Genomic DNA, 24,861 nt, shown 5'->3' on the forward strand with positions numbered 1-24,861 from the left:
GCCAGTGGAAATACATTTGAGCCAGGCCTCTTCCTTCTATTACTGCCCTGACAGCTACTTCTGCACGAGTTTTAAATGTCGCTTGGCAAAGAAAACCACGGCTAAATATTTCAAAATAATGGAAAAAGACAACAACTCATTTTTGTCGTCATAAAAGTATTGCAAATGACAGGGAGGCAAATAGTTCTGTAAATTCATGGTAGGAATAGATAAGAGGATCTCAAACACAAATTCTAAAGTAGAAACTCAATCATAGGGGGGGTTATAGAAATTAATTTCTATTTAGTGTTTGCATACAGCAGCCTTTAAAGAGAAGCCATGCTGGAATCATAATGAAGTTTAGTCATTAAACTAAGGGATTAAGTACAGCAGGAGCAAGTTAATGAGCTAATATGGAAACATGATCTACTTATTACTGCCTGAACATGTTTCAATGGGCCTTGAAGCCTCTGGCCGCACTATCCCATAAGGTAGCCATCAAGAGTTACAGCCAGCTTTCAACCGGCTGCGTCTGGATAATTAACTAAAGCACTGCATCATTACAAGCCATAAAAGCTCGCTTTCAAGTCTTTACGCTCTCTTTCTCTCTCAGCCAGCTTCTTGGAGCAGCTCGCTGCTGCATGAACACAAACTTCTCTCATTATTTCTGTCAGGACTCATGCAGTTCTGTCTGGTCTTTTCATTAGTGTAAATGCATTTCAATTAATCCAAAGTAAAATCAATAAAGAATCAATTACGTGCAGCTCAGTCTGATGATCAAACTAATACAATCTTCAAATGTAATATTTTTTTATAATTATTTTGACACCAATATTGCTATTGTTATATAGAATATGTCAAGATTTGAAGACAAATTATCAATACATTTTTGTTCCTGTAATAGTAAAGATTTATGATTGGGACTGGAATTGGTGACATTTTGAGAAAATTCCTGAAAGTACATTACATTATCCTTTTTTAAAACATGGAGCTTGTTGGAAATATTGTTTGTTTGGCCAAAGTAACCTGCTAAATGGATTTATATGAAAGTTTATATGACAATGGGTCCTGGCAAAAATCAAAGCTTTATATCCTGGTGCATATTTGGATAAAAAAAACCTCATTCCCCCCAAATCCTTTTGTTTTGTTTGAAATTTTAATATTTTTCCCGTACTTCCTTGAGGTACCAACAGCTCCCATTGATGATCACAATGTTTTTGTTTTGGATAAAGGTTGATTGAATTAACAGGGACTGTTTGGTGGTGGAGGTTTAAGGTTAATTTAGGCTTAGCGTTCTGTCCACTATAGACCAGCAACCGGTGCAACTTCTTTACATTCATTTTGAAGTCCAAATATTTTGATTAAAAATATGCCTGTCTTTTTTTTTTTTTTTTTGACGCAACCAAATTCTTCCAAAATATTTTTGCTCATTTGCATTTATTTGAAAAAGAAATGCTTATATTTTCTGGAGCCGATGGTGGTTTGTGGCTCCAAAGCCTCTACGGAGTCGGGGAGTGCCGATCAGTGAAAATGATCAAAATTATTTCCACAGATATCAAAAAAGAGAACAGACTCCAAAATGAAAACACACGACCAAGTCGCTAGACGTGTCTTTATTCGGATCCAAGAAGAAAACATGTACTTTATAGAGTGAAACAAACCACGCCGACGGCATCTCTTGCTTGCGCAAAACACACACATGCATGTTTATTATTAACTCAACATGATATTGCTGGATGCTCATGAAGAGCATTTGTGCATACGTGCACACAGCCGAGGGCAGATGCGGGGCTAATTTGTTTAGAGGGAATTAATTAGACATTATAAAGGGGGGAAAACAATGGAGCAGAGGCAGAGTGTTTAACGGTGGAACGTCACAAAGGCCAACCTGTCACGGAACAACAGGCTAATATCCCCCCACAGCTTTCAAGCTACTGCTCAATTACTTCATCACAAAGTAAGACAAAGAAGACAACCACACACACACAACTGATCTACTTTTGACTGAGAGGCAACAGAGGGTGTGTGTTTGTGTGTGCGTGATTCCAACTGAGCAGACGTCTCCACAGATCATGTATTAAACCCAGATTGATAACGCTCACGTTCTCCCCTCATGCTAATATCTTCCGATCTCAATCGTTTCTAATTCCACCCCTGTCTGAACAGCTTCCTGCTCTCTTTCACTCAAGCTGCTTCATCCCTGCAGTTCACTGCGTACACCGGTGTGTTCTTTTCCCCTCATACCTTTCCCCCCCCCCCATCCCGCCTCACAGCCACTTCCTGAGGACGGCCAAGGCCGAGTTGAGGGTGAACTGAGCCTGGTGGGTCCCTCGGTGGGCCAGTAGCAGGGACCCTGCCTCCGGCGCGTGGCCCGCTGCCAGTAGCTCGGCTGCTGCTTTCTCCACGTCCCAGCCTCCCTCCTGCTGATGGGACAGCATGTGGGAGCTGAGCAGGGGGTACAGGGCCGAGGAGACGCAGCCCACCAACAGCCCGGCATCTAAGAGCAAGGAGAGGAGCTCAGCGTCGCAGGAGGAGGCCGTCTCCTAGTGGAGAAAGAGAGGAGTTGTAAACACACCCGCAGTGATAGAATCAGAAAAATAAAGAACTTTCTCTTGTGACTGTGGTTGAGTTTTATTAATGCCATCAACACACACCAAAGCCAGCAGCCAGAGCTGCGGTAAATAGACGGCAGCAATGTTCTACAGATGTGTGACTGACACAAGAAGCCCGACCTGCGAGGTCGCCGTGCCTGAACCCAGCGTTGACCCCGTGGTCACACGATGGTGGGGGCAGAACAGGGTGGCAGAAGACAAAACACACGAGCTGGTGTAATTATTTACTAAAATTCCCCTGTGTGTATGTACGTGCACCAGTGTGTGATTGATGCAACACACCCAGGCAGACCTGGGCTCCTGTCCTGACACGTAAGCATGTGAATCCTGCGCGTACTTCTTACTGTAGACAGTAAGCAGTGCATGAGTTGCAGGAACTGCCGCACTGCATTACATGCTATTCACGCTGTTATAGACAGTCTTTCATGTAACATGTAATATTTTAATCCCATCTTCTGCTTCTCTATGTCGATGAATCGCATGAAAATGTAAACGGCTAATAGCCGCTGGAGCGGTTTACAGCCGAGGAGAAGCGAGGCGGAGTGCTGGGAGTGAAGGAGCGAGCATCTGCTCCTCTCTGCGACACAGCCCATCTCCCTCCTCTCACCTGTCTGCCGTCTCCATCTTTGCAAACACACACACACACACACACACACACACACACACACACACACATACACATAGAAGTCTGCGCACACGGGATAAAGCAGGTCCCTGTCGGGGTATTTTTGGGAGCTAAAGCAGATCATTTATAAATGTAGAGCCGTTGCCTTCTATTCTGTAGATGGAGACGGGAATGGACCCACGATGTGTCTGTCCCTCACCTCCAACATCCGTCATCTTTATGTCATTCGCTTCTCCGAGAAAAGACGATTGAGCCCTATAAAAGTAACATCAAATTCCTTCACTCATGGGAGACTGGATAACAATGACAGTGACATTGTCTCACACGGGACATGTTCAACTGCTGTCATAGACAGGGACATCGCCCCCTCACACAATCGGAGCTTGTCCAAAGAAATGTTTTTATCTTATAGTCATGCAAGCAGATCTGAAAAAGAACAGCAACACCAACGTCCCAAAAGTCAGCTTCTACGATGGTATTCTGGATTGGATGCACTTTATCAGAGAAGCAGCTGCAGATCAGACGATCGTCTCAGCTACAAGAAAAAGGATGGATGGATGCTATGTCTGTACAAATGTCCTCAACACAAACTTCGCAAGCACAAACATCCTGGAGTTTTCCTGCGTTCCTTGGTCCTTCACGGAGCCGAGAAAAAGCAGGAAAGATCAGTGGAGCTCGGGAATGGTCCTCTATGCTCGCTGACATGCACACGCGTACGCACGTACACCTCCCAGGCTATTACTGTTTGACATTGTCAAGAGAGACAGCAGATTTGTGGGTTAGAGTCACCAGGATTGACAGCTGAGCTGAAAATAGAGAAGCGGAGAAATGCATGGATGGAGGAGAATCTTAACAACAGAGCAGAAAACTTTGTCCTTTTTCCAGCACAAACAGATCTGGCACATTTCAGGCCCTTCTTTTTTTTGCCAGAGCTCACCACGCATATAGTAGAACAAAATATAATATATAAACTATATATACCTACAGTCTGAAAACCCATCCATCCTCTACAATCACAGTCATATCTACAAAAAACCCGAATATTCTCTCAGCTGCTGAGAAAATACTGTATGACAATTTAAAATTATTTATTTATTTCTTATTTAAAAGCTGTAAAACTTAATTGTTTGTCAATTTTTAGGCGAATTTCTCCCTAATTTAAGATTCCAAGCCGGCTGTAATTAAAGCAATAATTTGACAGAGAAATCTTTAGTGTCATATATGCATGCAGGACACACACACTGCGACAGTTCTCCTAATTAAAATACTGCATCCAGAAGTCCATTAGCAATGTTTGCCGGCTGCCCCCAACTTCATATAAAACAAAAAGACATGACATTTCTTGGAAAAACAAACAATTTTAAGCACATTTTTCAAACTGCAGCAAAATTAGAACTGCTCTCATACAAGCTGCGTTTTGTGTGTGTGTGTGTGTGCGTGTGTGTGTGTTTGTGTGCTCTGTAATGATTTTAAACATATCATCAGAAGCCAAAGTGCTTCATAAACATAAGTGTTCAAATGTTGATCTGGTCGGCTCCCATGAGCCAGAAATAGAGTATAAATATATCTATCGATCCACACCTCCCTCCTCATTACGTCTTTGTCTTTGCAGCCTGCTTTGGCCTCACCTTTACAAACAGTTAATCTCCAACGTAATCTGACTAAGGAGAGAACACCTCCACCATGCACTTGTTCTTTCTCAAAGGTTAGAGAAAGGCCTGGGGAAGTTGAAAACCTGTCCCCTGATGTGTGTATTTCACGTGCAGGAGTATACAGGTTTAAAACACACCCACATCTTCTTTTGGGGTTCAGACAGCTTTGTCTTTTCATTCAGTGGAGCAGAGAGCATGGGGGGGGGGGGGGTTCTGTCTCATGTATGTATGCATGCCCATAGCTGGCGTGCCCCATGAGCGAAGGAACAAACACTCAGAATGACAAGACGCATCAGACGGCAGCCTGAAGACGTCCGAACTCCGCCTGGCTTGCATTATTACCTTCTCATCTCTTGCTGCCCCCCCCCCCCCCCCCTCCTCCTCCTCCTCCTGTGAATGACAGACAAGGTTGTCTTTCCTGCTTGTTCTCGGTGGCAGATAAATGTTACCCGATTGGTCTGGTCAATCGTTTGGTTTCTCTTCCTGCTCTGCACGTCTCTCATTTCCTGTGTAGGTCCTTCCTCTGGACCCTTGCTACCTAAACTCAAGCGTAAGCTTAATTGGAATGACGGTACACGTACAATGGAGAATACATAATGCATGGGAGGGCTTTCTTTTATCATTTAAATCATACACATTCTTTGGGACGCCAAACAACACGCATCTCCTTCCCTCCCTCTGTCATCTTTTCCTCTTCTTCCCTCAGGCTCCACTCATCTCTCCATCCCGGCTGTCCCTGTTGCTGTAGCGCTGCACACACATGCACAACACCAAACAGCCTACTTACAGCAAAGTGTGTGTGTGTGTGTGTATGTTGGTTCTGATGCACATAATCAGGGATCAAATTGCAAGAAAAAAAAATCTAATCTAGATAGAATTTCCAATAAGGTGCATTTATTTTACGGGCAGATCAAGAGGACATCCGTAAAGGACGTCATCGATTGAACCGACACTAGATGGAACAATTACGTGACCGAAAGGTTCAAAATATCCATTTCCTTTTACCAGCGCAGTTTGTCTCATGTTGTTATATATGAAGATATAAGCGCCATCAACGATGATTCCACATGTGCAAAAAAGGGATTAAAACAGAATGTAATGAAACTACATTCACCAAGAGCAGCTTTAAGTGCCCAGAGCCGATGCAGCGATCTCCTTGAAACAGTAAAGGTTAAGTCCTTCGACGTCCTCAGTCATGATCCCGTCACCAGTTCACCTCTTTACCTGAAGGATGCTTAAATCAGGTGTTTGAGTATTCCATGACTTCCCGGCCTTTTGTTGGCCCCTTCATCATATTTTTTAAAAACCTTTTATCGATATAAAATATCGATAAAATAAGCTTGAGTGATCTTATTGTAATAAAAAAATATATACTGTCTTTGCATTGCTTTCAGTTGAGCTGACTCAAAACGGATTAATTCAGCTTCATTCCTTATCACACTGAAACACCAGTAGCAGCTCTCAGTGCACTGCAAAATAAGGAAAAAAAACCCCCATCTCTTCTGTATAATACATGAATCAACAACTGATTAAGAATTTTCTACCCGGGGCATGCAACAATTGCCTCAGGCTTTTTCCACAATATCATGTGCGCAGTCACCAAGTATATATATATATCGTACCTGTTTTACAGGGTTCTCGTATTAAAACATGTCAGCTGCAAACATTCAAATTTCAAATTTACAAGCAATTCCTGTTATCAATGTTACCTTCATTTGCGAGCTACCCACATAATCTGCTGGTGTGGCCAGTGGCTGTATAAACACATCTACATACTCTGACAGCGCATTCATACTGGCAGGCAAGCTCTCGCCTGCATCGTTCCATACATCCGGAGGACGTTAACCCATGGCTCTCTGCTACTCATTGATCCATACGTCTCAGCTCAGAGGAGCGGAGCAGAAATAGACGGTGGAGAAAGGAAGAAATGATGGAATGGAGAGAGCTGGAGTGGCAGCAGCGGCGTGTATTCTCTGCATTGCGAGCGACAGTGCCTGCTCGCTGCGCTACTTCTGTTTTCCTTCTCATACGCATTCTCCACTCCCACTCTTCCTCATGCCGTCTGTAGCACTACGCCCACTGCGGCGTCCTCCAGGGTGACCCAAGCCACATTAATGCGGCGCAAAAAAGAACACACCTCACACTGCTGCCAAAAAAAAGAGAGCCTTTTTCTCAATCGATCAGGCTTACTATAACACATTTTAATTACAAACTAATGTTCAGAATCTCACAACTAAATGAACATGAATATGTGTTTATACTCGGGGAAAATACCGCATACAGTAATCTATGACATCAGATACAGTGCTATGAAGGGCCAGGAAAAGATAAGGCATGCCAATTACTAAGCACCATGTGTTTATGCATTTAATCAGCAGCAGTAGAGATATTGATTATATAAAGCTTTTTGACCAGAATCAACCTTTGGCAAATTATTTTTTTTTAAAGTGGGGGAACATTTCTTTTAAAAGTGACACTTGGAAAACCATAGAAAAGTTTCTCATGATAACACAAAGTCCTGTAGCGTGTCCACAATGATTTTGCTTTACTCTGATCTGCCTGATGCAAAACAGCAGCTGATCCCAATGCTGCCATTTTGAATGGGCTGAATCAAAATCTTTTACATGATGGCAGAAATCCGTTTTTTCACATTCTAGATGAATGTGGTTCATATTATTCACCAATAAATGCAACCCTTTGAATGACTCTGAATCTGTGCTGCTACATACCGTTGGCGGCGTCATGACACCAGGCCTCTGTTACCGTACCGCGATCCCTCCAATATACAACATTTGAAATGTAATCTTCCTTGGCCAAAAATTCAGCAACATAAATATTGATGAAACAAAATAAATTAACGCTGAATCTTACACTGACTTGAATTTCTGATCATGTGCCCAAATCAATCATGTTTGATCCTCTCTTGATACGACTCCTGATTCCAGGCTATTGGTGGGTCTGATAAAAGGCCTCAGTTCTCACTACTGTGTTCTGGTAACAGCTTCAATTTAGATTTCAAATGCAAACCTTGAAAACTAAAGTTTGTGGTCATATGACCTCAGATACGAACCTACCACAGTCCCATGTGAGCAAATGTACAGCAGGCATCAAACTGAAAAAGTGCATACACAAAGATTATTTACCAAGATGAACAATTTTAGAGCCACTACATGCATGAAAATGCATAAAATCGTGTCTACTGTCTCCTGAGATGTGGATAGAAAATGCCCTAGAGGTGACTTCCTGGGTAAAAACAGTCCATTTCGCATTTAAATGGTCGGCCGGACTCTGTCAAACACTTCAAGAAGCTGTTGAAAGTAAAACCTGCGAACAATCCAGGCTGCTGTGTGATACATTAACATTATTTTAGTCCATCAAAGTTGTCTTTTCAGGATCCACTGACACTGGGCATATCCAGAGGACTGCGCATTACATGATGTACAATGATGTGACATTCCATATGAACTATATTTTACATGTCTCGTAAAATTCAGTGTGACAAGCACTCATTCAGTCACAGCAGGCTCTTGAATCATCCTTTGCTATGACTTACTTCAGGCCACTGTTAAAAAAATACTGATTGTTTTATTCATTTGAATGAAGCAGCAGACAGAAAAAAAAACCTGCAGCATTCTTCAATGAAAACGTTTAATGTCAAACTGCTCGGATTCGGTTAGATGGACGGCCATTCAATCTCGGCTCTCGAGACGTTCTCCATACCAAATGAAAACATCACAGTTATAAACTGTTGTGTGCCATTTCATCATCTGATCTCTGAATGGATCTGTCACTTAAACACAGCGACAAGAGTTCACAGCAGCTCAGAGCACCGATTTCAAAATGGCAGGGGAGACAGCACTGATACTAAACTAGAGAGCCTGTCAAGGCAGGGAAGGAAAAAAGGTTTGTACCAGCGCATACTGATAGCCAGCTTCCCTATGGATTTAATGTGCGTGAACAGACCCTCTAATATCATCTCAGGTAATTGCACAACATAGTTCATGCATGTTTGCTTTACAAATAGACACCTCAGAGCTACACATCCACATGTGCACGACTCCACAATGAGCAGCAGCGGCGAGCCAAAGGTTTTATCGGATGTATTAGATGCGAGATGATTTCTCTCTGTCCTGACTGATGTTATCTCCAGATGAACATCGTTCCTCTCCGCGCCCAACATGCCCCTGTTCATTCAGCTCTTCGAGTGGCAGAGGCGAGATTATTTTTCAAAAGAGTGTGACAAGCCACCTGTCGTAATCCGCTCATGGCTGATTTATCTTTCCTTTTTGCTCCCATACCAAGCCCCTCCCCCCGGCAGGCCTCGCTGCCGCCTGTCTGCTCTCCTTTCGTCTCGCTCTGCCTAACTTCACATTTTCATATGTTTGGGCCATCTTTTTAAATTCCCTTCTAATCTGCGTTTTTGTCTCTCAACACCCACCCTGGCCTCCCTTTGATTTTTTCCCTCCTACAACTCACTCGCCTATCTCTTCTCGTACTCCCTTTACCCCCATCCCTCACTCCCCCTCTCTGCGGTTTAAAAAGCAGCATGTTTCTCTGGTGTATTGATACAGGAGCTTTAATGTTTCATTTAATAGGGCCTCTTGCACTTAATAGAGCGACTCCATGTTATCTAGTCCCGGAGCAAAACGAGGGTCTGCTGGGCACTGAAAAGCCTATTTTATGACAACTGCTTATCTGATCAGGAAACAGTGGAGAGCGGCCCACACACTCTTCAACTAGAACTCTCTTATCTGACTGTGGCTTCGCAAAAACAAGAGGGCAGTCAGCAAATGGATGAAAGTTGGCTTCTGCATATGTTGAGATTCTTTAGAGAACTTTATTCTTATCTTACAGCAGCAGAGATCAAACCGAAGCTCCAATCACATCTTCATCAGTCCGCCGTATATAGAGCACAATCTTTGAGCCCAACTACAGCCCCGTTTATGTTCTTACCTACTGATTGAAAACGGGCATTGAAACCAGAAAAGTATGAAATGATTAGTGGATTGATCAATCAATTATTTCTCTTTTTAAACACAGCCATTGTGAGGAGTCACTGGATGATACGACTAAAAAATAGCCGTCAATTTGTTTATGTTTTTGTGGACTTTTCAACACTTCCTATCCCCCCCAAGATAAATGATAATTCTCTTCAGAACACTGATAAGGATTTAATTTGTGTGACAAAATATCATTTTATAACTATTATAATGTCCATCCTTTAATATAACTCGACAAGAACAATTTCTGGATCCAGCATCTCAAATGATTCACAATCAGTCAAACTGGAAGCATTTGAGTTTTGACTGTTGGGTTCTCGAACTCTAAGCAGATCCGATGAGACATTCTCCATGAAACTTACCGCTGTCATGCTGTTGATCCGATCCAAAGTCAGCTGCAGCAGCTGTCCATCGCCACTCTCAGCCATCAGTTTGAGCGCAGGCTGCTGGAGACTAGGCTGGTTTTGTAGCATCAGGTCGGTGATGCATCCGATACACTGGAGAGAGAGACGAGGAGACCAAGGTTGGAGAGTTGATAGGTGTGTGGGAAAGCAAAGCAGGGAAAAAAAGGTAAGGGTAGAACAAAAGGGGAGAGCAGAGAAGGGAGAGTTGGCGTGCAACAATGGAGGTTAATCGAAGTGCATGTACCGTATAGACACAAAGGCCCATAATGCTCTTATAAAGGTCTGCACACAAACACACACGAACACCATCCACACAGTCCTGTTGCAGCCCTATCCGGTAATATATGGATGTCACAAAGCAATCTGACTCCCTCTTGCCCCCCCCCCCCCCGGTTTCATTCCAGCAGATTCAAATTAAAGCCGTTCAAAACAGAGGCAAAGGCCTCCTTCTACACCTCCTACCCCTTCCCACACGAATATTATTAGACAGCCAGGCAGACACTAGCCTATTCATACTGAATAGCATTAGCGCTGAAATAATACCACAGTCAGCGCTAGATGTACTCAATTAGCCTTACCGCGTCCATGGAGCGCAGCAGGGCATGAAAAGCATTAGGGGGCATCAGATACAAGAAGCAGCTAGCGCCTATAGTGCATTACAGAAATCACTGAGCCGATGCTAACATGTTGCTGCAGGTTACATGCTTAACAGCTCTTGGCTCCTGCATTGTACGTACGATATGCAACTACACTGCATGTGAACGTGACATCCCGTTCTGAAACCATAGGATTTAATGTGACGTCGGCCCACCCTTTGCAGCTATAACAGCTTCAGCTCTTCTACGAAGGCTTTCCACAAGGTCCAGGCGTGTGTTCATGGGAATTTGTGAGCCTTCGTCCAGCAGTGCATTTGTGAGGTCAGACACCGATGACGGACGAGGTGGTTTGGCTTGCAGTCTCTGCTCCAAATCATCCCAAAGGTGTTCTATGAGGTTGAGGCCAGGACTCTGTGCAGGCCAGTCAAGTTCCTCCACGACAAACTCACTCATCCATGTCTTTATTGTACATTTACTTTTCACAAACTTATTGTAGAATGTGTTTATGTGGACCTTATTTTTTACTAACTCTCTGCAAACACAAGAACACAAAGCAGACGACTGCAATATGCCATTTGCCACATACCTTTGCAGGAAGCTTGTGTTTATTGTTGTAGAGGGATCGCACCATGGTTACCACCTGCTGACCGAGGTGGAGTTTGACCTCTGATCCTTGGCAGTGAGTCAGCAGTGCCGAGGTCAGCATCACCCAGGGGTTACGCTCCGACTGTGCCCTAAAACAGCAAGAAGGACCGAATCTGTGGATATGAAATTCTTATCTGCAGGTTCTGAAGTGAATATAATGAATAAGCTAGAAAAGAACTCAGAGAGCGCTGACCTCCACCGAGCAGCTCATTCCCCTCTTTATTAGATTTACACCCTCCACATGGTGACCTGGATCATCATCAAAAGGTTCTAAATTGTTCTTGGTATCTTCAAGAGTTGAATTTTAACTGATTTTTGAATCCATTAATGGGGTTTTCAATGTTAAAATGTAATATTCTCCAGAATCTCTTCTGGATCATCGCCACAATTTGGTCAACTGTTCCTGCTGACATTACCAACCTTTCACAAAGAACTCCAACCAGATCCGTCAAGAACGGATCTGGGTTTTGAGTTACCTTGCTAATGGACAGACGGACAGACAGACAAATGCCTCACACATAATATAAATGCAAGAGCCACATTAGGAAGCAGCCTTCCTTCAAATGACAGGCCATCTGAAGCAGGCGACGGCAATTATCAATTATCAGGAGGTCTGAAGAGGATATAATGAATTCTGTGTTTAGCATGTAAGTGATGAGGGAAGATATTTGACCACGTAACTCCTGCAGTTAATATTTAACGCCTCCATTCTGCATTTTCTAATGGTCCTCCCTGTGTGCACACCAGGGGAAAGCCGTCAGGCTGCGACAGGCGTTTGTTCGCTAATGTCTCCAGAGTGACAGATGTGCTCCCACCAAGGCCAGCAACACTAAGGCAGAGAGACCTTCACAGATCTTCAGTCATACAGCTCAGTCACAGCCAGACACACACAAAAAAAGATCGGAAACACAAAATGCTCATCATCCTTCACTTACATCTTGGTTGAGGGGCGGATCCTTTTTAAATTATTCATTTTATTACTATTAACGTCAACATTGGCATGGAGTCAATGCCAAACCAGAGCTCCTCAATCTGGTGGCTGCTAATACTAACGATAGTGTTTGCGGCTTCTTTTAGATTAAAACCAAGGCCTCGGCGCTGCAGCGTCGACTCTCAGAAGAGGAAACCACATTGTTGCTGTAGTGATGCTGTAAATATGCCAATGATAAATTGCTTAAACCTAATTGGAATGCTTTACTGCTGTGAGCGCCGCTGGAAGCTATGTGTGCAATTAACATGACAAGCGGCGCGTTAAATTCTAAGCTACAGAGAAGTAAAGGGGAGGGGTGGGGGTTGAGACGCGCGTGCCTTTTATTTCACTTTGGGTGTTTTCCCATCATGATGATTTATCCTTTGTGTGGAGAAATAAACAAAAAAATTCCAAACTCCGTGTGCGACTGCCAGCAGAAGAGGCAGCTCTCCATCCAGCTATTGAGGCGTTTTGTCCTGACAAGCTGCTTCACCTCTGGATGATGCAGCCATGGGAGCTAACAAGAGTTCACTCGTGCTGTTGGCATTAGCACGGCTCCCCGTGCTTTACGAAGGGACAGGAAGGTGCCGCTGCATGCAAGTATCTGACTGTCACAGGGTGCCGCACGAGTCACAGCCAGCCTCCCATTCGTGCTTTGGATCATGACTCGGTTTATGTGGGCAGACTATAGAGGATAAGCTTTATAGATGCAAATCAATATAGCTCTGAGAACAGTGTCTTCTAAAAGAGAAAAAAAAAATACATTTCACTCTGTAGACACAAAGTAAACACTCCTTCAGCCCACGGAGGATTAAATGCTGAGTCACACTAGAGTTAAGACTAAACATTTATGCCCTCAGTCTGAACGGAACATCTCAAATGAGGCATTTGAAGGTTAAGTCATTCAGAGTTTTGTGTCCCAAATTATCACTGCCAGATGTAGCAGCAATTTCACATGAAATGCACACTGAATACGGATCAGACCTCAATTTCAGGCTTCTGTGATTCAAAGAGGCGCATTTACTGTTGTCAGCGTACGGATGCATGTTGGCTCAAATTAGAGGACGAGAACAGAGACGAGATGAAACTAAATCCACGATCAGAAGCCAACTTTGTACTCGGCATTGTGCTCGCATTCAAATTTAGACAGAACAGCAGCTCAGTCTGCAGATAAAAGAAGTGATTATAGCAGAGTGTCCCAGCGCTGATCGTTTGACTACAGCTGTTAACGCCTGCAAAGTCAGTGCAGTGTCAGTGAAATCCAGAAGCAGCTGTAGCTTCAAAACCTAATCCTCATTTCTCCTACTGCTTCTCAGCTTTTACCAGCATTGACTTTACACGATTGTGCTGTCCTTTACCAACAGTGATTAAGACTTTTCGGTTTCGCCACTTCTCTTGAATCATGGGTTTCTGCACAAAGTCACAGCGTCACAAACAATTTGACCTTTATTTTAAATTGTAATAGTCTGCCGGTGAGTAATTTTCCACCTCCACGCCCGCTTTGTCTCGAGTTGAATGAAAAATAATAATAATTGTGTGAGGCATTTTCGTCTTTCCTCCTGTGCGGTTTAAAAAAAAAAAAAGAAATCTTATTCTTATTCTAATGTGCTACTTTAACATTAGGTCCCATTTTATCTATGGATCCTACAATCTTTTCAGGAACTCCTTTAACTTTGCTTTCATTTAGCCCAGCCGAGACGCAGGCCTGTGCTGAAGGCTACTGGCTGGTCGAACGTAACCGTCGCACCGCTACAGCTTTGTTCAAACATTAACCAGCACTGGGGAAAGCATGCCAGAACGCAAAGAACACATTGGGTAATTACTCTCTAAAGTAGGAACGAGCACGTCAGCTTTGCATCCACCCATTCAAATATTAATGTCTCTCCACGGCGAATGCAAAGAGGAAACTAATCAATACTCCTAATGGTTTTTTATTTTTTTTAGATGCGCTGCTGGTGGAAATGCAAACAGGGATGCAACATGAGTTCTGTCTGGTATTAAGGGGAAGTTTATGGATGAACATTTCAGATGGCCTGTTAAGTCACAGACTGATATCCTCATCCGATGGAGATAAATTATTGCGTCATCTGATCCTGGAGGTCTTTTTTTTTTATATATCAAAACAGCAAGTATCCAATCAAGCAGTTATTTCGGCCTTTAAACCAATGCATTGCAAATTACCACATTACTTAACTTTTGTTCAGTCCAATCCATGAAGTCGTAGTCAATAACACCTACACACACTTACTGTATGCACCGGCCTGTTTGTCTCATCTCTATTCCGAATTGCTGATCGAAGCTGTCGGCTTTGATGGAGCTGCGAGAATAAACTGCCGACTGCATAACACTGTATTTTCTCTCTCTCTCTCCTCAACATCACTCGCTTTTAATCAAGGACAAAGGAGAAGAGCAACCACATCATTAGAAACGTATCGATAATAACGCCAATACTCGCTGAGGCTCATGAGACACAAGGAGGCGGAAAAAGCTTCGAGGTTGGTTCTGAAGATGATTGCCTTCATTTCCTTCGCTAAAAGTCTAATTGCTACATGTTTACCTGAGCAATCAGAGGCACGACACTCCATTCTGGCGAGAACACATTGCACAGCAGAGCGCAAATAAGCAGCTTCACTGTTGGTACACTGAAGACAATCCGAAACAACATTTCATTCAATTTCCCATCGTCAAAAGAATGCCGATAATACAGATACCGGTATGTATATGAGATGTGTGTGTGTGTACATAGAGTATATATACACACACACATATCTATTACATATACAGTATATGTTTGCGTGTTCCAAAGCACTTTACAAAGCCTTACATTCACCCATTCACTGAGCAGTGGGCGACTGGTGCCATGCAAGGCGGTGCCAGGCCCACTGCGGGCAATTAAGGGTTCAGCGTCTTGCCCAAGAAGACTGACATGTAGCCAGTCAGAAGAGAGAATTGAATCTTTCGATCACTGAACGACCCTCTCTACCGCATGCAAGAACGTTTGAATAATATTTGTTCTTATCAACTATAAATCCAGGATTGAGAGCAGCTCTTAAATAGCAGTCTGTTTGAATAGATTACACTCAAATTAAGATTCTGTCAACATTCTGGATGACATACTTGTAAAAACCTTCCATGCCTATCATAAATACATTTTTAATCAAGGGGTTGTGGACCAGCAGTCACGTTATCTGTCATTCGTCACTCCTAGAGCAGAACATTTGTGTGGATCCTCCCGGGTTCAGGTTTCCTACTGACAGTAAGTCACATTTAGTCCTAACAATTAACTATTAGTTAATCTATTAACAGATCAAAGAACAACGAAGATACATTTGTCTTACACTTCCTGTTTCATCATGGGTGGCCATGCTTGTAGGAGGAGCATAAGAAGCTGAAAGTCCTCCCACTTTTGTGCAACTTGTAGCAGCTCCAGGAAGAGGGCGTATCTTTTATCCTCATTCTCCACATCTTCTATCTGAACCTGAGAGGAAAGGGAAAGAAAAAGGAAAATAATTTTGAAACCAAGCAACAAAAAGCCTGCAAGAGTAAATATCAATTTCCTTTTAAACGATAAAAAAAAGACACCCAACATCTGGATCATGAGGGGCTTTTATCTGGATATGAACTTAAAAATGTAGAGAAAAAAGCACCAAGTTAATTGTCAGAACTTCATGTTTGACTCACTTAGGGGCATTCCGTTTTAATTAAATACCCCCCTGCGCTCGACACTGTCCCACACAAATACAAAAGCCACAGGGGAGCAGCTTTCACTGATTTCCAATGAAGCATTCTATCGTTGTGATGGCAAGACTTGACATCCTAATGATTGCAGCAGAATTTACCGGCTCGACAATCCTGCCAAAACAAGCCCCAAATGATGGTGCAATAAACAAGCACTCAAGCTGGATGAGTATCAAAGTCTGCAAACTTCAAACACGGTATTGAAAGGATGGAATAAAGCATTGTGCATGAGGGCACGTTTCACTGTTAGCGTGTAAAAAAAACCCGCCTCCTCTAGCCAAAGTAATTCTACACTAATATGGGAGAGAAATTGGAAAGGAGAGTGTAAGAAAGTGAGAAAGAATGAAGAAGGGTTATTGTGGAGAAAATGAGAGGAGGAGAAGTAATTAATTTCCTTTTCAAAGCTTGGCTTCTAGTGTGATTTAACAGTTCAGAGAGCAGCTGATTTCTGTGGGGATACTACCAACTGCCAAAGCATGGCTGTCACACATGTGCATTCATGGTCTCTCTCTATCTCTTTCTCTCTCTCTCTCTCTCTCTCTCACACACACACACACACAGTATATACACAACAATCATTATTTATTAAATGTCATGGGGATGAAAGACGCTGCATTCTCTCACCCACTTGTGCACAGATTCATCAAACCCCACCTGCAGCGGACCACAAATTAAAATGACTGCCCATCGCTGTGAGGCTTTTACTTTCTTAATAAGCAATGATGATAATTAATTATGCCTTGTGATTAACATCAACATTTCCTCTGTGGTTTTGTACAAAGAACAAAGTGCAGAGGGGTGGAAGAGAGAGAGAAGGGGTGGGGGTGTTGGGTGAGTCAGCCATACCATAAAACGTAGAGGAGAGGAACTGACAAATTATAGCAGACATTCAATCCTCTTCTATTGCCATATTTTAATCTGAATACTTGTACAGGATACATGTTAATGGTACAGTATACAGTACACTATATTTCTAAACAACCACGCAACCTAGGCTATTTTGTTTTGTGTCAAAACTTAAGAAATAATAAAAATAATAATAAATAATGCTAATATGTATTTAATATGTGGATATGTGGACGCTAGCAACATTAGCTCAGTTTTTAGGCTCCATGTCATTAATGAACACCGCTGAGAATGTGCTCTATTTTTCAAGGTCACCCTAAAATGTACAATGCATGTATACAAAATACAATCCGATATACAAACTACATTTATTATAGTTATACAACAATTATGCAAATCGACACTGCTCCGAACAAACGGAACGTGTCTTTGATTATGCCAAACAGCCAAGCTCCTCTAGCTTTGCATGTTGCCACAAACTGTTCCAATTTGGTGGAACCCGATATTAAAAACGAATTCCCCAACCACATTATTAGCATTTTGATTTTCCGGGGCAGTCTTGGGATCTCGAGCTGTGTCAACCCGATTTATAGTTCAAGAGAGACATGCAGATATCCTGGTTCTTTTCCAAGAATGACTCTAGAGATTTAAAAAACTGCATCAAACAAGAGCATTCAACAAAATAAACTATCACCTGTTGAACTATAAATTTTTTTTACTTTGAGATAAGACAAATGTGTCAATTAAATTCTATTCAATAGCCGAGTAGCTAAACTGTTTAGCCAGTTAAGTTCATTATGATGAAGAGTTGGTGGGAAGCGGTTCTGGCAGTTTCAGCTATTTAACCTGAGGAAAGAAAATGTTCCATGAAAACTTTATTTGAGGCTTATTATTATTATTAACATTTACTAGATCCAGCAGTAATAGTAGAACGCTGCTTATTTGAACAATTTACATTTCTTTGACATTTTAATTATCCTAGCATTAAATTATTGAGAAGCCAATTCCGACCGCTGGAAAAAATAAAAGAATCAAAATAAACTATTTTCAGTAAGGGGACGGTCTCACTAATGGCGCGTGTACACACATAAAACCGAGAGACTGTAAGAGTACACACAAGCCCACAGGCAAACCCACAGAACATCTGTCAACAATGCAATTCATGTGAGCCAGTTGCTACCACTGATACTGAGGCGGGGTCAACAAACAATATGATATGCAATAAAAGCATGCCGCATATGTTAACATGAGCAGGCATGAAAGCAAACAAACAAACAAACAAAATGCTGCTAGCTCCCACTGTCTGTAATTTCAAGCCTCAGAAGCTATTTCCTTTTTCTGCTGGCACAGAATACATTGTTAGATTATTCCAAACCGCATGCTGGACGGTCGCCCGCTGTGACTGTAAGTAGCCGTGCTTTAAACGAAATGATACTCGGGAACTTGGGGAAAAAAGAGAGCAAGGCAGGAGAGCGCAGAAGGGAACGCTGAGGTGAATGAAACATGACTAGTAGTAGCCAGCCGCCACACTGTTGCTCTTTACAATGTCGACAGTATACTTCATTATTATACTTTGCTTCTCCTGCAACACGCTCGGTTTGAGAACAGGTTGAAAAGAGTCAGAGCGGTGTCTGTTTGCTACTCTCTTGATTTCATGTCTTGGGTACTCAAACTATGTGTGGCAAGTATTTTCTCAACTGAACTATTAATGTTGAGCTTTGCAGTAATTAATAGCCTTAAAATAAGCAAACATGTTTAATGAAAACTCAACTGCTTTGAAAATATATTCCAATCACAGTTTTTCGTCAGTGCCTTTGCACGTGTTCTCATAAGAATTGTTTTGTAGCCGTAGGTTCACATTCATATTTACACGATTTACAGTTCCCATTCGGTGCGTCTAGTTTCGGGACTTTCTCCCTGACACACACTTATAAGTGTGCTTAGACTGGAGTATTAATGTGCCTTTGATCGCCAACATATTTATGGCACATACTTGTGGCTCTTTCCCATGTCTTCCAGCCAGTTGCTAAAGTTTGACTCCACCTTTGTTCTGACACTCCTTTCTGTTGCAACTACAGTTTGTGCTCGACATGACAAGAAAACCAAGACTGGTGGCAGATAATCATCTGGCAGGAGTGTGTTTTGTGTGCAGCTGACCATCAGCATCCAGCTCCTCTGTAGCACAAACACAGCAGCGTGTGTGTTTTTGTGGTATCCAGACATTACACTATGCCTCAACAGTTGAAAAGCAATAATTGTCATCTTTTTATTTTGACTGACCAGAAACATATTTCTACTGTAGTGTTACTGCTCTCTGTGTGTAGACCTACCTTCACTCATTGAAGCATTCAAGGACAGTATAAATATGGTTGTGATAAATGTATTAATATAATCTGTTCCTTTTTTTTTTACTGTGCTCCTTAATATCTTTATCGCCTGTTGAACCCCAAAGAGAACATCAGCAATTATTCCACCACATATTGTAATAAAGCAATGACAAGAGCCTTGCTGTGGTAGACTCGATGAAGAGGAGCATCCAGGGGACAAAGCTGAGAAAAGCTTGTTCGCTTTCATTGAACAAGCCTGGACTGGAGCGAGAGGGTTTTACAAGAGGAGCGAAAGCAGAGCTTCATCCGAGTAGATAAATAATAAATGGAGTCAATGGAGTTGAGGCGGCTATCTTATGGCAACAGGTCAGGGGTCACCATCTTGATAGCCAAGCCAAAGCTATAATGCCAGTTGTTTTGGCAGGCTTTGTCTATTCCCCCCAGCCACTGCAAAAACAACAACAACTTTGTTTATGATGTTTTTAACTTGGAGCCAGAAGAGGACAAAAGAACACTTTGTCATCTCGGTGTGATCGCTGACAATTCAGTCCAAAAAAAGAAAAAAAAAACTCAGAAGAGACAGAGCAATAAACTAAACAAGAAAAGGAGGAAATGTGAAGATGGAGAGAGATGAGAGGAGAAATAAGGAGAAAAAGAGCCTGAGGACAGTTTAAGTTACAGGAGTGGGCACCAAAGAGCCAGACACAAAGGAAGGAGGAAGAAAGATGGTCAAAAATAAGGCAGGCAAGCGCTAACGCTTCTGGAACGTTCTTTGCTGTGCTGCAGCACCAGGTCAATGCTGTGCACAAGCTGACTATTAGTCAACTGGACCCAGTGAGGAGAAATGCAAGTATTATATCACTTCAACACCTGAAAAGACGTTTTAATGTAATTCACGGCGTTTAACACACAGACACAAAAAAACAGCCACACCCGCCGACACCCCATTCAGTGTCTTCATTTCTCCTTGTCCTTCTCACGGCTTAAATATTCATTCGTTTCTGCGTGCATGCGTGATTAAGGAGAATGTGGCGCAAATGTTTTATATGAAATGTTTTGCGTTCCCGGTACTGCTGTCTGTTAATGTTGAGCTACCAGCTTGTTCTTTCCTCCCAACCTTGATCTCCCCGATCCATTCTAAACACTCCCCCCCCCCCGCCTGTATTTTGTCTTCCACCTCTTATGTTGCTCCTCTTCCTCTCCTGAGGCACGCACCATTATGTATTCTCAGATGCCGTGTTATACAGTGTAGATCCAGCACAGACTTCAGGGAGAGAGAGAAAGAAAGAGAAGAGGTTAGCGAAGCTGCATTTGTCACTGCACTCATCTTGTCATGTCAGCTCATCACTGCATGCACAAGAGGAAGTGTGTGTGTGTGTGCTCATTTGTTTGCTCTCTATGGCGTGCTTGTCTTTATTCTTTGCTCCTATGTTCTTTCTGCATGTCTCATGTGGTGCACTTTCAAGTCGTAACAAACCCCCCCCCCGCCCCGACAGGCCCGAGGCTTTGCCCTTTTGCCGTCTCCTTCTCTTTGTGCTCATTTTGTCTGAAACCTGCACTCCCTTATCCACCACGCTTTCTCAGCTTTGCTCCTTCTCTCCCACAGTCTCCACACCTCCCTCTCTCGCTCTCTCCCCTTGTGAAGTGTGCGACCTCTGCAACTTTATTCTGCCCGTCACCGGGGACATTAGCCAGAGCGGGTCAATGAATATTGATGAGCTCATTCAGAGCACACTCAGTAAAGGCCAGAAAGAGAAATCTCAGAATCCCACAGCTCCACTGGCACTCCCAGTCCAACACACTGACAAGCCCACATCCTGTGTTCCCCCAGCGTCTCCCTTCCTGATCTCTCTCTCACCCCCCCGAGGTCAGGGATTGAGGTAAATGCCAAGTCATAAGGAAGATTATCAGATGGATTTGCTGATAGGGCAAAAGTTTACTTGTGATTAACCGTTGACTCACACAAATTCAAGAAGGAATGATGCCAATTTGACTCCACTAACGAAGGCTAATAATCTCATCTCACAATAACTTAACTCATTAACTGCCAGCCATTTTCAGCCGAGTACAGTTTTTGCTCATTTCGCCCAATATTCCAAGCCCCACAGAATATTCTTTACTATGACTATGCAAACAGCGAAGCTACCAAATGAAAGATTAAAGTCTCACCCTCCATCTGGAAAACAAAGTGTGTTCCTACCATCTCCCGTTCCGGAGTTATTGAAGAGAGGCAGATTTCAATGTCAGAGTTGGCAGTGAATGTTCTGGTTATTAAAAACGTATTTAGACGTTAATGGCACACAATTAGTTAATTGAATTACCAGATGTGGTGCTGCTTCTGCTGCAGACATATTTAGACTGTACATTACTCTTCATTGCAGTTTATGGCAGTTATTCTTAAAACAGCAAACTAACTAAGGTTACATGTTGTTGTTTTTTGTTTTTTAATTCACTGCTTCTGTAATTAATGCACTTTTGCATTTTGGTAATTATATGATATTGTTTTATTATTGTATTTTCTTGGAAGGAGTAGTCAATCAAGTAATTTAAAGTCATCATTGCAAATCCTCCTGATGGCAGTTACCTGAGGAGGACTTGTGTGATGGCCACTTTAATTTAACAAACTTAACATCAGGGTATATTCAATGCCAGGATATTTAATAAAATATGCTATCCGCCGTTATTTTTTCCTCGTTTGATTGAACGCTGGGATGGGTATTTCTCTACAGGCAGCGGTAATAAGAAGTGACAAGTCAGCGGCTGAGGGCTGTCGAAAGGGTCAGTGATGATAACACCGATTATTCACCTGCCACCGAATGCGTGAATCTCAGGCGAGATGATTTCCCAGTAATTCCCAGGGTCAGCTCTTGTTATCTACTAAGATCTGACGTGTTCCTGATGTGAATGCTGTAATTACTGATGTGTAAATAGAGCGCTTTATTTGGGTTTCCTGTGTTGTAGTTGCAATAGTACTTTGTATGCCATTGTCCGTTGAGACCTGTTTGAAGAAGTAATATTTGTACATTTCCTGAATACAGATTTCATATAAATTCCAGGGGCTTATTGGGTTGTTTCAAAGCGGTCAGTTCCAGGTGTCTATTTGAATATGGCCCCACAGGCTTCCAGGTTTCTCCTGAATGTAATTGTAATGCAGGTTTCCTTGTTGGTGTGTTGGTGGGATCTTCTAAAGAGCCATTGGATGAATTGACATTTGACATACGTTTGCATGGTAAAGTTTGAATTCTTTAATCATACGAAAAATACGGGAAGCTCAGTTGTAGCCTGTGGCTAGCATTTATTTTAGCATTAAGATAGTGGCAAATAGCTGTTTTCTGAGGGTGGGCGGAGAGGCTGAGCCGAAACAGCACACTTGAACAAACTTCAGCTTGACCCAAAGCACTGATTGTTCAGATCAGTGACTTATTGATCAGGCGCCACCTGCTGATTCTGCATGAATAACATGTTTCTATTCAACATTCACAGACTCTCTCTCTTTTTTTTATTCCAACACTTTGCTTTGATTAATTTCAGCGCAGCATACGCACGATGTGTAAGCCTCATCAATCAGTCTCTGTCATCTTCTGAGCTGCATATGATGGACGGGCTCTCATCTTGGCTGTAATCCATCTAGTCACTCGACGACTGCACAAACAATCGCCTCACACCTTGAATAAATTAGTCTTCGCTGCTTGAAATAAACACCGTCGGTTGCACTGAGGGTTTCACGTCAGAAAGCTATTTTAAATTATTCTAATGTTCAAAGAGGCAGTCAATAATTTAGTTTGAGTTGGGCCACATCCACAATAAAAAAAAATCCTGGGAACTCTAAATATTGTGCACTTTGCCAGAGAGCGATTTAAACGCTATAACACTTTATATTCAGCCAGTGTATTTAGAGCCCATCCACAAGTACAGTTGTAATTATAGGTTTCACGGCTTTAGGACAATACTGAGTTAAAAGCAGTAACTATTCCAAGGTTGCTGTGTTCAGTGACTGATCAAGCGCCTCAATCTGATCACATGTCATCGTTTTGATTTGAATCCTGGCGGAAACGTTAAAAGATATATCATGGCTGTGGTCAAAAATTGCTTTGAGTCGAGAATAATTATGTGAGACTTCTTCATTTGCATATGGAACTGATGCAAGTACTACTTTCTAACACAACAAATGTATTTTTAACTATTGTTAAATGCTAAACGCTACATGTATTTTGTGCTTAGTGTTGTTTACCCACCTTCATTTACAGCTAATGTTGTATATATAATAAGCCAGTCATGGAATCATTTCATTATTTGATTATCTGGCCACAAACTTCAATTGTATTTATTGATTTATTTTATTATAGATAAATAATTGAAAATACACCTGTTGCCAAATGGGGCATTATCTTTATTTGTTTTGACTCACTCTCTTTGTCAGCGACGGATTAATCAGTGCTGCGGGAGTGATCTCATGTCAAGTGGAACTAGATTCTTTTTAAGAAAGCCCCTAATTTGCACATGGAGTTTGACTAAAATGCATAAGGACAGCTGATATATACAATGTGTTTTTTTTTCTTCAAAGTTGTAATTCTTACATAAAAAAATTAAATTAAATCACAAATGATCATTCAATCTTACAAAATGATCCAAACAAAAATAATCAGCATTGTTAATCGATTGCCATAAACACAGACATGACAGGACAACAAGGACAGTCACTCAACCGTCTAATCTGGCCACTGTAGAAACAGAAACACACCAACCATTTCAGCACCAAGGACAGCGCTCAGTTCAGCGCTCAGTTCAGCGCTCAGTTCGGCGCTCAGTTCGGCGCTGTCCTTGGTGCTGAAATGAAAAGAGTGGTTTGTGTTGCCATAATGTACAGTAAACGCCGTCCTGTCAGGCTCCTGCTACGCGAAGCAATCTGCCATCATTTATGTTCTGTTTAATGCAACCTTCAGACGGACAACACGTATCCCCAGTGAATTATCCAAAATGGACAAAAGACATGTTTCAGTACAAGGAATTACACTTTCTTCTCTTTCTTTTGGGCTTTGTGATGCAACACCACTGATCAAAGCGACAGTGTGCAGAAATTTAGCAAGAGATACATGAACCGCCTGAAAGCCTTGAATTAAATTGTGTGCATTTTGTCTATTGCAACAACTTAGGGTAGGATAGGCTACAATAAGCATTGCTTCTGCCTAGTCCTTTTTTGGTTGTAATATATATTTTGTTCAAGTTGTATTTCTTGTCTTAATCTGACAACCAAAATAAAGCTTAAGTAAGATAACTAAATATATAGTCCCAGCCATAACAAATATTTTACATTTGCCTCTCATTAATTAATTAATTAATTATTTATTACAAGCCACATAAAATAGAGTAGAAAGCGCTGAAGCCCTTATAGACCCTGAATAAGACAATTACTCAACTGCAAAACATTAATAAAATCTCCTCTCACATTAAATTGCATTGAAAACAT

General features: G+C 42.1%; 1 protein-coding gene across 1 annotated transcript in view; it reads right to left on the reverse strand.

Moving 5' to 3' along the window:
• Positions 1-1,594: 1,594 nt before the first annotated feature.
• The window catches only part of nbas (NBAS subunit of NRZ tethering complex), a 109,865-nt gene continuing 86,598 nt past the window's right edge, over positions 1,595-24,861 (reverse strand). Inside the window, exons 50-53 of the mRNA XM_068753604.1 lie at positions 15,822-15,961; positions 11,455-11,602; positions 10,231-10,365; positions 1,595-2,522 (exon numbers count right to left, since the gene is read on the reverse strand). Coding sequence (XP_068609705.1) covers positions 2,247-2,522; positions 10,231-10,365; positions 11,455-11,602; positions 15,822-15,961 — 699 coding nt within the window. The 3' untranslated portion in view covers positions 1,595-2,246. The remainder of the gene's footprint in view (positions 2,523-10,230; positions 10,366-11,454; positions 11,603-15,821; positions 15,962-24,861) is intronic.

This window comes from Brachionichthys hirsutus, chromosome 20, assembly GCF_040956055.1.
Source record: "Brachionichthys hirsutus isolate HB-005 chromosome 20, CSIRO-AGI_Bhir_v1, whole genome shotgun sequence".
NCBI lineage: Eukaryota > Metazoa > Chordata > Actinopteri > Lophiiformes > Brachionichthyidae > Brachionichthys > Brachionichthys hirsutus.